The following is an 18,317-nucleotide window of genomic DNA, read 5'->3' on the forward strand; positions in this document are numbered from 1 at the left end:
CTTTACCTTTGCTATCTTTACACAGATTATATATAAATAACAATAGAAATGCATAGGAAAATGCACTGACACATGTACACACGCGGACGTAATCCAATAATATTGTAAACATTTAACCGGATTTGTTTGCGAGACAGTTAATCTGTATGACGTCACATGGCGCAGCTAAGCCCAGTCAACCGGGCTGACAGTCGGCTAACGTTATTTATGGGCTTGACGTTATCATCACCGAAACCATTAGGACAACCTGATTACGTAATATTCGTTCTACTTGATTGGTAATGTATATGAATATAGTGGAAGTTATTCATACGAATGGGCACAGCGACCTATCTTGGTTATAATAAAAATAATGCAGTTTAATTACACTAATGTTAAGAGCGTTAAAGTTTGTTAGAATGTGTTGATTTTTTTACGTCTTGTATATATTTTTTGCATTTAAAATATTTATAACTTATCATATTTCATATAGTGATACCTTAAAGTATTTTAATTTGTATATAGTATGACCAAACAATATTTAAATGAATTTGGTAATAATTGCGTTCATATAAGCCTTGTTTTACGATTCACTCTATAAATAATTGAAATAAGAAAATCCTCAACATGTACGTCAACGCTAACAAATTATCTAGTTGATAATTATATTAGTACATATAATTTTAAAATGTACATGTTTAAGTTAAAAATTTCGAAAAATCAGGTTATATACATAAATCACAATGTCAATCGATTACCAAACATATATATTTTTTCCTTACAGTAGCTATTTGTATTAATCAAGTTTATATTAATTTTTCCTCATAAATGTTTAATATATAGTAAATTACATTTATTTATATATTAAGGTTCAGCTGTTTATGAAATATATAAAAATAATACTTAATTTTATATGTTCAAAACCGTTTATCGTTTAAAATCAACGTATGTACTTATTATTGTGAATTTGGAATGTCTGTTTTTATTGCTCTAAACCACTAAAATAGTAAAGTATCTATGAAATTGTTACATACAATAGTCCAGCTGAAAATTGTGTCACATAGATTAACCGATATATTATTTTTTTGGTTGAGAAAACAGACGTTCTAGAACTACTATTAATATTAAACCCTGACACTAAATCGTGTATATTTGTAACAGGAGAAAGGTTGCTGTCATTATGACAAACGGCAATTTATTTTCGGTGACTGAATCGTCTGACAGTTTTGCGATCGTCTTGGTTCCTTTTCACGGTATTATGACGCAAAAATATTATTATTTTTAATACAAAATATTTTTAATTGACACTAATTACCATTACTGCGCAATGTCCGATGTTCTTTCTAAAGTTACTTATGCTAATTAACTATTGCTTATGGAAGTAAAATGTAAATGTTTATGACAAGTATTAAGTAGCACACAGAGAACTATTAGCCAAATAATAGGAATATGTATACTTCTTGTTTAAGTAAACAACTTTTAACATTAGCTGTCCAGTTCTAACTGATGGTAGGTACTTTGTAAACGACTGTTCTTATGTTTCCTTTAATTTTAATTTCTATTTGCATCATCAAGTTCAAGAATAAATTTTAAGTTTAACTTAGAAATAGTTGCTCCCTTAAAAAGTTTTTTCCGTTGTCGTTTCAGTTCACATTTTAACCTTAACACCGTTAATATTACTAGGATTCGCACAAAACTATTCGGCGATATTCTTAAACTTAAATAAAACTTCGTACTGGGCACAAGAAATCGTCAAGTATATTCTACATTTAAATAATTTTTATCCAAATTCATAAAATCTAAATATAACAAGCCTCTTTTCAACATCTATAGCGGTTTACTGAAACAAATTGGTAGCAAACGTATACAAAGGTTGTATATGAAGGCTATCTCGATGACATCGGAAGTAACGAACTTTAATTTATCCATCTATATTACAAATCACGTAGCCATCGACCATGTGGCTACAACAACCATCAGGGCTATCAGTGACTCAACACCAGAGCACTTCTAGGGTTGTAAAAACTCATTTGATAAGAGAAATTAATCAACCAAGTACTGTACCTTGGTATACAAGTATATATTATTTGTGACTAAGAAAAAGTAGCATTGAATTTCATACCAAATTAAATAGTTAAATAGTACTTTGTTGTTCTGATTGTGCTCATTTGCTTACAATCAATTGAACGGAATACCTTCCACCCACATTTGGATGAAAGAATTAATAATAATACAATTGTTTTCTGATAAATCAATGTTTAAAAAATAACCACCTTTAAAGTATTACAGATTTTGTATATGACTTTAAAAATAATTAAGTCAGATATGAACATGTCATGTTTCTTCCGTAAACTACATAAGCATACGAGGTACTAATTAAATTGTATTTTTTATAGAGTAAACGTATAAATCTAAAGTGATTTTAAATAAATTTACAAAAAAATAATAAATATATGAATTATTTAAAATAATAACACTGTACTTCACACTTAAAACTTTGCACCACGCGAATATATAGCGCACGCGTTCCGTCAGTCTGAACGCTACTGATTGACTACTTCGCGCGAACACAACTCGAGCTTATTAACATACGTAAATTAATACGTGTCTAACATCTGGGACCAAATGGCAATTTAAGGAACGACCTTCGATTCTCCAGAACTTCCAGACCGTATCGAGAGAATTCGATTGTTCTATAAAATTTATGTTACAGACTAATTCGATTTTTTTTACGATTATGGTCCTAACTAAAGATCTACAAATTTTTTTTTTTTTGGATGAAAATTTTGATGTTTCGAGTAAAATCAAGAAAATGGTCCCTTGCCATTAATATGAAATGAGTACTAATACCGGTGGAGTATTAATGAAACAAAACATTTGCGTTTCAGAACTACCACTGTGACACCAAAATGTTCTGTTTCATCTTGTACTAGTTTTTAGCCGGTACTTCGTTCGCGTGACCTTCGGAATTGGACTCGGAGAGAAATGTATAAAATGTGTTAAAACAATAGATATTATGTTTATCGGCCGTCAGAGAAATTTATATATAGTCCATTTCAAAATAAATTAAGTTTTAAACGAAATGAGGGGATATATAACAGATCATGTTTCATTATGTCTAAGCTACATTACGGTAAAGTTTTGTCAAAATCCATAAAAAAAGTATTCAAAGGAGAAAAGGCTAAAGGGAAACTTATACCTATACACCTAGGTATAAATCCTCACAAACTTTCCCATTCATAAAATTACTTTGTATAATCTGGGTCGCAAGTTCCAGGACTGTTAGGACTCCTTTGCAACGCGATGGATCCAGCACGATGAATCTAAGGAGTGTTGAGAAGTTTTGTCTCGTCTCATATATTTGTATATGTAAGCTTGTTTTAAATGTTATCCTATAGGAGAACATTTAATATAAAAAAAGAAACAAAAACATTCATCCATTAATCTTAGTTTTTTGATGTTCTTGAAAATAATTTTCCGTTCCAGTTAACAGCATTCGCAAAATCTTCAACAAACAAGAAACTTAAAATAGTTTTTTTCTATGCCTATAATTAGACGCGGACTTTTTGGCAATTACATCATCATATTCATAGCTAACGAAATCTCTTACACATGTTAAGAAAGTGCTTCAAAAGACACATATTTGATCCAAATCAAGATAAAGGCAATTGCCTTGATAATGCTATTAAATTTTATCGATAACTAAATTTAATCGCGAATTGGCTCACATACGTCTTTAACGTTTATTGTAGTGTAAATAAACACGTGTTATTTCAGGACTGTAAGTAGATTTATAAGAATTTCATTACAGTGGGTTAAGTCGACGTTTATAGTTATTATGCAAGAAAAATGTAGGTATATATAACCTTTTGAATTTATGATACAAAAGGAAATGCAAATAAATTTTGCAAATGGAATTATTACCGCAGTAACAATGTTAAGGAAGGGACTAAATTAAAAAGAATCGTTTTTACATTAACCTCTGTGTTGTTGTTATAGATATAACATAGCTTGCATCAATATATTTGTATTAAAAAACATAAACATGACACGATTATTTTAAAAGTAGATCAGTTTTGATAATTCTATTGAAGCTGGATATATACACTTTTATTTCCATTCAAACATTATTTAAATATCAATCCGACTATCAGATATAATACAAAATCATCGATTGCAACAAATTCCTACCACATTAGATTGTATTCAAGATCAAAAACAAAAAAAATACTTTACCTAAGACTAAGGTTTTAATAATAATAATTTAATATGTTTTAAATATTTTAAAAAGAAAACCAATAAGAAAGACGAAAATGTTCGTTGGTTCCCTTTATGATAGAACCAGATGCAAAGGTTATTCGATTTTGTTAACTTTTGCCGCATAGTTATTAGTGATAAACATAAGGAAATATATTTTTAACAATAAAAAATAAAGTTTTAAGTGGTGTAACATAGTCAATTAATTATATATGTCGAAGTGTGAACGCTAATTTAGTAATTAGTCAAACCTAATTAGGTAAAATAAACGACACGAAATAAAATTTTCAATATATTTTTAAAAATCTAATCTTTGAAATATTGACCTCCTTTGTAAACTTGACATTTTAATAACTTTGATTAGGGAGATGTGGTAATAAATGAGGTAATATTAAATCGAGATATTAAAGCAAAATTTTGCGTTACCTTGCTACTATTTTAGCCACTGGCAAACGGACTGGCCTTGAATATGTTTAACCATAAACCAGCCAAGGAACCATACGTCTAGCATTTAAATAATATCGTACCAGGAAACTTTATGGACATGCAAAAAATAATATTATTCTTAGCAAATATTTATTAGAATCTTTTATGTTTATTTTTATTTATAAAATAAATTACATAAATTTGGCGTTATAGCTTTTCAATATTCATACAATAAGTTTGTTTTTAACAATAATACAGCAAAACATGAATATTTTTTTTTTAAATTTGTTTTTCTTTGTTCCTGCATACCTATAGATTATAATTTAATATAGAACTATGAAAGATTAACCAATATCTTAATAGTGTTTATGAAGTTTTAAAGATTATCTGTATCCACCAAGGTATTCAGAAAATTATTGGAAATTAAAGCGCCATCTTCAATGTTCCTAAGAAACTGTTTCAATTGTTTTTCTTTTTGACTTACTACTCGACAGTAGATGGCGCTGTTACAAATTGAGTAAGTAAGGTACGACGTAAGTAGGACCTAGCCTGCATAAGACATGTAATTTTAAATTCTTATTTTCGAAAAAAACGCTTCAAATAACTAATATGAATAAATACATCATGTAATGTATATTGATACTCAGAACGAATTTACTACAAAGCGGGATAGGTCAAATTGATTGCGTCTGATTGTTGATGAAATGAACATATTGTGGCTCGTTGGCCGACTAAAAATAGCACACTGACTCTTAGTCTTTATCATAACGTCCTTATGTTAAGTATCATTATTGGGTAATATGGTAGGCGTACATGACTTGGATTCTATTTGAAATCAGCAGAAAATGAATAATACATCATGCTTGTTTATTTTAAGTTTCAATATTGACTTGATTAATCATAATCTCGACAGAGACCAGACATACACTTTATTACAAAGAACCCTTCTATGACATATTTTTATATATTGTTTCCAACAAGTCCGCCATATTGATGTTTTTTTTTTTGCCAGTCATGTGACGTTTATTTGCAAGTTCCTAATATCGATAGTTCTGATACATATTGTCTACTTATAATTAAAATTTACTTTTTCCAAAATTCCTCTATAAGAAAACTTCATAATTTAATTTAATAATTTTGATATATCATTTAGTATTATATAATAAACTTTTTCATAATACATATTTACACTTGAGAATAAATAATTCTTCGCCCTTAAGTTATGACCATTAAAAAATAAAGACATGTGCATGAAGGAGCTTAATAACACATTCCATATAATATATATTATAATTAATGTGTACTCGAAATTATCAAATAAACTGAAAGTGAGAAATCAGGGATAAAATATTATTCTTAATGACCTGGCCGTAAACCTACAAACTAATTTTATTTAAAGCAATATGCTTTAGTGTTTCTTAGTTTTGCATAAAGTTTTGTACTTTACTAAGTCGTCACAGCGATGGCATAACACGATACTTTTGATGCCATAAATCTTAACAATGAGGTCGAGAGTAAACTTAAATATAACATCAAAGCCGTTGGGAAAATACAGTTACAACACCATATATTACAATGCCTTATAAATATCCGTTATTAAAACAATTAACGAAGAAACATACAAAAACCTTGATGTTAATTAATATTGATGCTATAATGAAATCAATACCAACTGGTGAACTCCAATTTCTTTACCTGTCACAGTGATGTATGATTTAAATTTCTCTGACCGATTAGTGGTAATGAAAAGTGTTAGTAGATAGCATGAGGTTTGTATATTATAAAATTTTAAATAAAATACATAATAAATAGTTCTGCAACTTTGTTGATATTTGCATAGCCATTAATATGTTAGGAATATTTTTAAGTATTTTAGCTATTGCAATTTGTTTAGTGTATTTTTCGTTACAATGCCATTAATTCTCTGCGAGTTATCTTCGCAAGAGTGAATAAAAGGTCATGATTTGTGACCAATTGAAACTTTCACAGCAATTTTATGAAAGCAATTAAGTATTAATTAGTAAGTATAAAGCTTTTTTAAAACAAACGATTTTAAATCTTACTTTCAGTTAATAAAATATGAATTGCAGTGAACATGTTATAACATTTTGTTTTAAAAGATAAAATGATTCATTTGTTTCACAGTATTCCTAGCTCAGGAAATTAATGTTTGAGTGGTAATTTTATGACATTGCCGACTTTAATGACTTATTTTTATTGTCAAGTCATATTAGATATAAAAGGTATATAAACCGCCCCTTCATGTGTATAAAACATATAATTTCGACTATGACCCTGGGAAAGGGTTAAGCCCTCAATCCCGACCAATACAACTAATTCACGTATATATACGATAACGTTTCTTTAGAATTATGCCACCTTTGAAGACGACATTGAATCTCGCGTTCTATCGGAACACCTGTCAAGCAACTGACAATTATTTCAAACTTGATTAGTACAGGGTACATTAAAGTATATAAAAACGTTGACATTGGCAAAATATTCCACGATTCCAGAACGAATGATGACATAGCATTACAAAAGATGATTAGAATAGGCTTGAATTTATTCTAAAATTTTCAAAATTCTTATATTGTTTAAAAATTAATCCCGTGAAGCCATTCTCAAGTTATAAAGTGTCAGGGAGGAGAGGGCTTAATTTTTATACAAAGACATGTTCTTGCCAATACATTGCATTGGTCTTACTATACTATAAAATATTCAGCTATTTTAATACACAAGACGATATACCGATGCCTTTTGGTATAGACCATAATAGGTATAGTTAATAGTAACTTTCAAAATTCCTGATCCCCGTACAAAATTAATAATATCTATTAGAATTTTAGCATAATAAAACTTAACAGGCTAATATTAAAATATTTTTTATTAGTTACTATAAAAATTTATACGATTTCTTATATTGACAATGTAATCTTTGTAATGAATTAAGGTATGATGGACTTTCACTAGCACACTAATATAAAGATTTAAAAGGTTAAACACGAAGGAAAAAATAACAAGTTACCAAGCAAAATATATCATAAAATTACAGACAATATCACGAGTAAAATTATGTGATAAAATGATATCATAAATGTTTGAAAATCTTAAAATGTAGCATATTCTTTTTTTAACGTAGCCTTTCATTTAAATACTAATTAAGCCTTTTTTAAATTTCTTTTCATTTTGATATTTGCTCGTTCGATAATAAATGTAATATCAAACAAGGTGCTTTGGCGGATAATTGATAAGAATTGTATTACAATTTACTAAAGTATGTTAATTGAAACACTCTACGATACTGCGAACGTTTTTACCATACCCGAAATTATTACGCGATTAAAAATAATGTGAGTTTGTATAACATTATTTTTAAATTAACTAAGCGTTTCGAATACCTTCTACATTTTATAACTACATAATCTCGACGTTGCGGTACCTTGACAGCACCCGTGATGATGGTTGATTTAAATGAGTACACGCGAAAATAACAAATAACAATTTATTTTTCTAAATGACGTAAAGCATTTATGACTTAGTAGGAGATCGGTTTAAATAAAAAGAAGCAAGTAAAAAACAACATATTTTGAATATACCCATATTTATAGGTTTTTTAGGAAGATAGATTTACTACGTATTAGAGATTCAAATAATATTAAAATAAAAGTTGTTAACTTCCACTTGAAGTGTTCTTTTATCAGGACGACAAAACATCTCACAAGGCTGCAATTGTGAAGACTGCTATGCAAAAAGTTAAATTCGTTTTACTTCGGTTTGAAGAGTATTTAAGAAAAAGTTAAGAGAATAATGAAAAGTTCTTATGGATGATAGCAACAAATTAATTATATCTTTCTGTCAATGCAACCTTGTTTATCATTATGGTAGAACCAAAAAAGTGGAATAATTTGGTTACACGACTTTCGTTTTAATTTCCATTAATAGCTTCGTCGTTTACGACTACTTCATCACATTGTTAAACTAATATTGCGTGTGGAATTGATTATTGTAATTTAAACCTTGTATGAAAAAAAATTCACAAATATAAAGAGTAAATTTTACTCTTGTTTAGTCTAACTTTTTTTAATGTAATGAATATTGTAGTAATTTTTTTTATTTTGCGTACAATTGATTTTTCTCATTACAAGTATAAGTTTCATGTTGTAAAGAAGAAAAAAATAACGTTACATTTTTGTTTCATTGCATAAAATTTAAACCTTAAAACCTCATTTTTAAAGTTGAAATTCCTACGATAACGATGGATATGATTGTGCCTTGATAGTAGCATTAATCCTTAAATTGTTCTTAGTCTTAATAAATAATATTGGGAGTCCAAATAATTTTGTTAACGTTACCTTAGATGATACCGTAAAATGAGGCTTGTCTTATATGTATTTAAAATTATTTTTTTTCAAATCCCATAACTTGCAAAAGCAGATTAAGAGTCATATCTTCGATACTTATATATTTTTACAAGAAATAATATATTGTTTTTAACGTGCAATATTTGCAACATATAAATGTGCAATGCAATTCGTTTGAACAATAAGTATTTATATGTATATGAATCTTTTATCATGAATAAAAAGATAACAAGCTCTAAATAAATGTATATATATTTTTATTTTGATTTTGTCAACATAATGGTTGTGGTAACAACTAAGTACCTCTTTATTGAGTGAACCGAGCGCTATACTAGACACTCAGGTCATTCATCCGCTGAGACGATCTTGGCAAACGAATGTCCAATGGAGTCGAGTGTTTTTTCGTTCCATAGCCCAGATATCTGGGGTGGTTTTTGTCAAAAAATTACTGATTTTATTTTATTGCCGGAAAACTGAATCTATGTCCAGAAAAACGGTTCCACTTACATCGAGAGCTTTTTTCGAACGAAGCGAGAAAAAAAATGCGACGGCGTATTTCCTATTATATTGATATATTAAATATATTATTTTTATTTAGCCTGTCACCAAGAATTATTCACTTTTATCTTAAATATTATTAAATATTTTCTATCTCTCAAAATGGATTCCTAAAACTTTATATATAAAGCCTTTAAAACTTAACCATTATAACCAAGTGTACTTCTTACAGCATGCAATTATACTAATGACTCTTGAATTGTGGTTATTGGGAAAGTTAAGGAAATTGGAGCGACGCGACGGTTGTCTTTGAACTGTCACTCGATAAAGTATTGACATGATATATCAGGATTCTCTCGGAGGGTGAATTCTGTTAAGATTCATTTTATTAAGCACTGGAATACACTATTATTAATTTTTTTTTTCTCAAAAATTTTAGCAAATCTTTATTTGAAATTCAACGCCTTCTAATATTAAGACGTCTGCTGTCGTTACAGAATGCACTTATTTAGCTTTAAATATACGCAAGGAATCTTGTTTGCCTGTTTGTCTTATCAATCCGATCTCGAATTGTTGGCCTTAATTATCTAAATGCTTTAAATTAATTATAAGTACAATTTACACTTTTTAAGGCAACATTTTTATTCATGTCACTATTAAAATTCTTAGTAGCGTTAGAATTATAATGAAATATAGGTTTATACTTGAACGTCATAAAAACCTTCTTTAATGGGGTTATGATTTCTTCTCGGAATTTTTCTATAGGCCTTCGTCTCGTGAAACTTTAATGCTAACAAAGTATATATGAAATGCTTTTGAATTGATAAAATGGTGTCAAAGCCTTTGTGGCTTAAATTACAATTATAATAAGCATATTTCAACAGTTTGAGATCGGTAATAAGAAATGTGACAGCATTTTAATAAGCTGTCATATAAAAAGTAATTAATTCTACAAACTTGTGAATGGAAATAAAAACCAAATTACGTTTCATATTCATTGATCATACCAAGTAAGTGGACGCTGATGTTTTATTACAAGACATGAATAATATGTTACACTTGTTTAAACTTTAATTAATTTTTAAGACATCGGTACAGTTTTGAAAGGGTGTGATTCTCTTGTAGATATACAAATGAATAGTCCATAAGAAAAGATAGTCCCGTACATTTTTTTTTAACAAATCAATATTCAAAAAAAAAATTATAAATGAGATTTGATCATTTTTTGTTAAATTCACTGTCAGTACGTTCTTTGGATGTGATTTCGTCCTTTTGTCTTTAGTTTCTTGTCTTCAAGCGGGTGTTATGTGACTTAGACAACATGAACAAGAAATATAAGGAGCATATAATCTAGTCCAAGGCAATAAAAGCAATAAAATTGAAAAAAAAATATGTCGTTTTAAATTAGCTTTTTGGAAACCAAACAAATTTATGATGTATATCAGAAATATTTTTTTTCCTCAATAAAGATTGTCTACGTCATTTTATGTGCTCTTGCCATATATTATGTATTTTTTATAGTGAGTAACTATTATTAATGTTTGAAATTAAATCAAAACAAAATGATTTGACCATTGAAGTACCAGAAGCTTTTTTATCGATTTCGTATTAATTTTATTTATTTATCGTAGGTATATCATTTATGTAGATTTGCCGAAGACTATCTTCTAGATTAATAAATTAGCTGAAATTTATCTGTTTTTTCAGAAGCGTATAGGAATATTAGAAGAAAAAAATGCTTAACCATTACTCTGAATACAATTTTATTCCTCCAAAATTCCGTATCAATTTCAAAATAGATACTTTCAAAACATTTGTTTTAGATTTGATATAGTGTCCTACTAATTAATTATTTTCTTTTAACTGTTTGTAATTTTCTTTATTTTCCATTCGGTGCATAACGATTATAAAGAATTTTAATGCATAAAAGTATTGAAACGGTACATAATGTGTAACATTATTTACTCGTACGATTTTGTCCTCATGTTACAAAGGACCACCGTATCTTAAATCTTAACGACCCCGGGTTTAATTGGTCAGCAAATTCACTGACACAGATGTAAAGTGACAGTTTTATACCATACACTTTCTTGCCGAATAAATTGTAATTGGGAATTCAATAATAAATAGTATATGACCTTAGTGGTCGAATTCTAAAGAGCTTTTATATTATTTGAATAAATGTGTATTTTGATCTTGATAACAAAGGAAAGTATAGCTTTTAAGTAAAAAAAGTTTAATAGCTGAAGTCTGTGGGACTTAAAAAATTTAAAACGAACGACTGTCCATCTATACGGAAATGGCAAAAATGGTTATTTATAATTTTTGAAATTAAAGTCACGCCCGAAACGTAGATATAAAAAAATGTAGAGCAGGTAAAATAAAATCTAATAAAACATAAAAATAAATCCTAGTTCAATGATAACATGCTAGACGTCCTTCCTCAGAAGCCGGTACTTGAACAATAAAATGATTTCTTGAATAGCTCTCTTGTGTCTCTTGACATACATATCGTAAAGAAATTACTTCAGAATTCAGATCATGTGATAAAAGAGACGTACATAGTTTTTTTTAACACGATAATAAAAATATATATAAATCGGTCTCTCATTAAAATTAGTATTTAAAATGATATGTGAGGATTAACGAGAAGCTGATAAATATTGTAAAAAGTGAAGCTCGCTTGAATATGGCAAAGGCCAAAACGGATAACGAGATTTCTCTCATTGCCATCTTTGGGACACTGCACCACACTTGTATTTCAACTCGGAATGCCCGAATTTATTTGTTGTCCGTGCGTATTGTTTCAAGAAAACTTATTATATGAGCTACAGGTTGTTTTTGCAATATTTACATGGGTATCAGCTGTTGTTTCTTCTTTCACTTTTTTGGAGTTTTATTATAAATGAAAAAAATATTCAAATACAGTTTTTTTTGGGATCACTCACGGGCGTCCTCTCAAATTATTTTATTTTATCCAATTAGCTCTATGATTTAGGAACAGACAGGGAACAAAACTAACAACAACTTTTTATAAAATAATCGACTTATTTGAGCTAAACCCATGGTTTTAGCTAGTTTTAATTTACACTATACACTTTATTTACCATTTCTTAACTAAATTTAGAGATATAAATATGGACACTTCTATTTTTGATTACAATTATTTAATATCACGTATTAATGTATAAAAACAACACATTTTAATGAATAAATATCGTTAACTAAATATATATAAAATAATTCAAATTCTCACCGATATGATCGGATTTGCATTACCAATAAACAGACTTCAAAAATGTCACGCATATCAGATTAAATGGACTATGTTGGTTGAATGTATTTACTTGAAAATATACTAAGAATATTTATGCTAACGTTAAATATTCAATACGTTAGCGAAGGCACTTGTTCAGATAAGGAGTAAGTACCTTTCCAGTTTTTAAGTTTTAATTGGGCGTGTTGGTATTTACGAACTAGATAATCATGATAATTAGACTTGATACTGATGTTTACTTAAAGGAACAAGTAACATATTTAATAAAATACATTCGATTCTACTACCTACCTAGAAACATGTTATACGTATATTCGTATTCATATTTAAATTTCAAACGGAATATTACCATTTACTGCGGCTTCGTTTTATTTTTGATAACCACAAAATAAACTAGAATTATGAAAGCCACTAAATTCATATACAAGATGATAACCGTGCCTTTTATATTAAATATACAGGAATAAAAACTACTGAACTGAAATTAGTTATTAGCGTAATTAAGTTTTTAAAAATACGTTTTCTTAGAATTTGAGGCGACAAAATAAAACATAGATGAAGGAAAAATTTAGGGCTTGTTAGATGGGGCTATAAAGCGTTCTAAATACACTGTTGTACGTTCGTAGAATACGGGCTAGATGTTGTAACGATAAGGTCAATCGGGAAGGTCATCTTAGCGCCTTGAACCACCAGTTTTGACAATTTTAAACTACTACATAGATATATGCTAATGAGATGCCAAGAGAGTTTATCTAGATGGTTCACTGTTGTCGGCGTACTTTGTATATTCAATAAGTCACGCCAGGAATGTTTCAATGTTCAAGTGCGATACGAAGTAAAATTATCTTCTAGGCTTATTGCCAGTCATGTATGAATTCGTTCGAAGCTTACCTTCACGGGGATTAATATTTGTATCAAATAAAGAAACAGTAAAATTAGCTTAGCAATGAGATAAAATGGAGGACATGTTGCCAAATTATCCCTTGTCACATTTGAAATTCTAATGACTTTTTTAGAATTCACGAGGCTTCAACGTTTTATCACTATTTAAGACAATGGAAAATAAAGAGCAGACGTTTCCTGAATTATAATTAATAGTTAACTAGTGATTTAAAGTTCTTAAATGGTGTAATTGGCGAATCCAAGCAATAAAACCTAAACACAGACGGAATCTAAACAAAGTTATAAATCACCTTTTACATGTTAATTGCGAGAAGATTCTTTAAACATTTGTTATACAATTAATCTATGAGAACGAAATACTAATCAATCAAATTATAATTTGAAACTCGGTAACAACAATGGTCACTATTTGATCGAAATCCGTGCGCTGAAATTATTATAAACTTCTACAGCACAAATTATAGGAATCACCACGATTTGTCAATTAATTTTCTATAAAGATATATCCCGAATAATATTCATACACATTAAATTCAATTGTAACCATTAAAATCCAATATTTTTATTAAAACGTCACCTGAAAAAGCTCTCTGATATTTGCATTATTACATTCACTTCTCAATTATTTTTAGTAACACAGAAATATATGACTTAGCCATATAGTATAGTTGGCTGATTCTATTTTTCATACCAACGATTACATATTATCTGTATATTTACTATTTTAAATAGATCTATAAACAAACGACGAACGTAACGTTAAAATTTATTCCCCATCAACTTTACACGTAAGAGATCGGTATGTCAGATAGCTTGAAATTTTGCTTAAGATGCGTCATTTATCTGACATCTGTGCCTTACTCATTACTAAATTAATTAAGATAAACTAGTATTTTTTTATTTTTGAAGCATTTATTTTCGTTAACTGAAGAAGTGTGGTGAAGGCCAACACCTTCAAGAAACAAGAATGAAATTAGTTAAAAATAATAATGGTATAAGGTTTTTAATTGTACTGTTTTTAAATGTAGTTATAAGTTGTTTTTAATTTTGGTTTAAGGGCGCTTTAATTGAGACTATAAAATTTGTAATACTTTTTAATGGGACATTTTTTTTATATACTTTTACATGTTTTTAATATTTCATTTATGTTCGTTTTATTTCTTAATAATTTACGACTAAAACAATAAAAATTAATACTTAAGTATCGATTGAGATTAAAAAATTGCTTTTTTGTAACAGAAATTTCGTAAAATAATCTGCGTGTTCTAAAAAGGTCGTTTTGTATCTACTGCTGATATATTTTGATGAAATATTAAATTGATACAAATTATTTATGACAAATATTTACTTTTTGTTATGAGTTAAAAGTTATGTTTTAGTAGGAGATATTTGTACTATTTTTGGTCTACCGCGTTTACATTTCGGGTTTTTGCAGAAATTATATGCCACTTAAGGAGTGAACAAATAAAAAAAAATTACAGACATGTTCATGTTCATGAAGATACCGAGGTGTTAATAACGATTTTTAGAATATGAATTAAAATAAGATATTTATTAACATATATTGAAATAAACATTAAAGGGGAAATGATTGTTTATTTATTATTACGGATTAAGTGTTTTTTTTATGTGTAATTTTAAAATACATAATTTTTATTCTGTGAATATAGTACTACTATCTAGTTGTTGACAGATCATATGTAACTCCAGTATTTGGACTGGTTTAAATATATCAGTACCGTTCTCTTATAGATGATTCTCGGAAGAAACTATTGCAGCTGCATTGCATGACTCATACTGTCAAAAGCTATAATATCTACTGATTTAATTTCTTTTAAATGTTATTGCTGATTCTTTATTGCATTGCAATCATCCTAACGTCCCATAAGAGCCGCTGTTTACGTTATATAAAATATAATTTAATAAATTATTTAATTAATTAATATTAGTAGAACATATGATAACGGTCGTACAGACGTGAAATAACCGTTTGATAAATAAATGACAAACAGCCAATACATATAAAACGTTTGAATTATCATGACCTCGTTGAATGTTATTTATTCAAAAATGACAATAAGTATGGTGTTAATTATATTTATAAGTTTAATGTTTGGATGTTCACGATTATCGAATTAACGCGACCGAACCTTGTTCAATGTCCATGACTCCTTTGTGGATAACACTAAAAATGTTTAGTGCTAATATTTGACTATTAGGAGGAGATATATATATGTATATTTTTAGCCGAGTTGTATCAAGAGGTCATACTTTATCAGTGCCTTAAAGGTAGACAAATGAATTCTCGAACAGTTTATTGTAACAGTAAAGATTTTATAATTACAATGACATTTACATTGATTTTGATACAAATTAAGTTTTCATTCTATTTAGGTGCAAAATTATTTTATAGTTTTCACTGGAAGCAGCGCGTGTTTTAACAAAAGTACATACTTATGGTCATAATGAAAGTACTATCTACAAAAATATTATAACATATAAGTAGCTACAATACAATAAAGCTTTTTGAAAGAAATAATGAATATTACAAATAGACTAATCTTATTTGATGTTTTTATTCATGTTTAAAGAAATAAACATTAAATTTGTATGTTGTGTGATGTTGTTAAATTACTTGTGGACGAGTCTATCACAGCATATTTCCAAGTTCACCATCACATAGATAACAAAATTTGTATGGGATTAGTTTGATAACAAACTGTATCGAATACAACGAGAACGAGATTATCCGCTACTAAACAAGAAGGTTACTAAACATACGAAAATATATTGATTATTTTTAAAAAAATCTTATTTGGAGGCTTATTATGAATCAGTGAAAAAATTCAGTATATTGATATTGATTTAAATGAAAAAGCTGTATATTCTTGTTTTCAAGAACACCATTATGTTCTTAATACTTATAACGGTTTAGATACTTTATTCAATAAAGATAAGTTAAAGTAAATTAAGCGTACAGGGAAACCACTACGACTCCATTAGACCCAACATGTATTATATATATGTATATTTAAATATAATCATTACAATACTTACAAGAGGCATTTTTAGTTTACCATTGGAATAAGTAAATACAAATATTACCATAAGTGCTTGAAGTAAAATATCTAATAGATTTATTTTATTCTGCTGAGACGTATGATATAAACTAATGTGAAAATTTAATTCAATTGCCCTCTCGCTCATGGTCTCAAGCTAACGAGTGAAATAATTATGTTCCCTTCTGGTAAACGCCATGTTTGTCATTCAATTACTAATTATATCAATTACTTGTTATGATATGATAAACATTGAGCTAAATAAGTGTCGCGACAACATACTCTTTGAGATATCCATATCAAGAAATGCGCCATTTTAAGATAAACAGTTTTTCATTAACATAATAACTGGAGGTACTTACGCTTCACTCTTATCGTAGATCGGGAACGTCTGGTGAGCCAGATCCTGAAGAGATGAGCTCGTCTGCGGTTCAGCTGAGATACCTTGGGCTCTCTGCTTCCTGGGACCTCTTGATCCCCTTGCATATTGCTGATAAGGAAACACGCTCTGCAATTTGTCCAATTGCGATCGCAGTTCCAACATTTCCTGATCGCGTTGCTTCAACAACGCCTCCAACTCTCTAATTCTCTCAACTAGCGGTTGCATTTCGCTGGTCGCTGCGTTAGAAACACAATTCTCTGAATCCAAATTCATCGTAGGAGTCCCCATTATACCGTTTAGTTCCTCTCGATACGTTTCGTCTAATGCTCGTCTATCACCGTTTACGGTGGGCGCCACAGTTAGCGCTCCTCCTCCTGTATTTACTACGGCCCTCGGCTCATCGTCACCAGCTGCTCGCTGTGACGATCCAAAGCAGAGGGTATCGAAACAGACGCGCATTCACTCGGCTACAGAGCACCGAACGGAAGCACTATATAGCACTTAATAATGTTAACGGTTACACTAGCACTGTGTTTTTTCTAGTTAATTGATACACTTGCACTTGATTTTAGTTCTGTTATTGACGTTATGTTCGTGAGTCGTGCGACGCGAGCGCGGACGTTCGATGTAGTGATACGCCTACTCGGTGCGGTTAGCCCCGCGTGCCGCGACGACGTCCTGCAAAATAAATTTTTTTACTCTACTTACACCATATTATACGTTAGTAAGATTAATTATAACAAATACTCATATCTAGAGTTATGTAAAGTACGGTTCCGCATTTCTATAAAAAATATTTGATATACATAAACTCATCAAATAAAGAATTGAGATAAGGGCATCTAAATAAGCTTGTATATAATTTAATAATGTGTCATAATTAAAAATAGATTTAAATTTTATGTCACCATTTTACTCATAAGGTATTGTTCTATTTTAATATCATAATGGGTATTTATATGACGATGAATGCAATACAACAAACTAATAATAAAATTTAAGCCATAATTAATCAAGAAACAATTACAATTAATGATCAATGTTTAAATTGAAAGACATAAATTAAGAAATTAAAATTAATCATTTATCAAGTTTTTTATGAAGCCTTTTATGTTTCTCTCATATTTTATATATAAGTGGAAAAGTATATTTTGAACGCATTGTAATATATT

General features: G+C 29.1%; 1 protein-coding gene across 2 annotated transcripts in view; it reads right to left on the reverse strand.

Annotated features, from left to right (window-relative positions):
* Positions 1-18,317, reverse strand: part of LOC116771494 (cGMP-dependent protein kinase, isozyme 2 forms cD4/T1/T3A/T3B) — a 77,932-nt gene that overhangs the window by 32,403 nt on the left and 27,212 nt on the right. For both annotated transcript variants that reach the window (XM_032663346.2, XM_032663347.2), the window contains exon 2: positions 17,126-17,823. In XM_032663346.2, coding sequence (XP_032519237.1) covers positions 17,126-17,604 — 479 coding nt within the window. In that variant the 5' untranslated portion in view covers positions 17,605-17,823. The remainder of the gene's footprint in view (positions 1-17,125; positions 17,824-18,317) is intronic.

This window comes from Danaus plexippus, chromosome 17 (assembly GCF_018135715.1).
Source record: "Danaus plexippus chromosome 17, MEX_DaPlex, whole genome shotgun sequence".
Taxonomy (NCBI): domain Eukaryota; kingdom Metazoa; phylum Arthropoda; class Insecta; order Lepidoptera; family Nymphalidae; genus Danaus; species Danaus plexippus.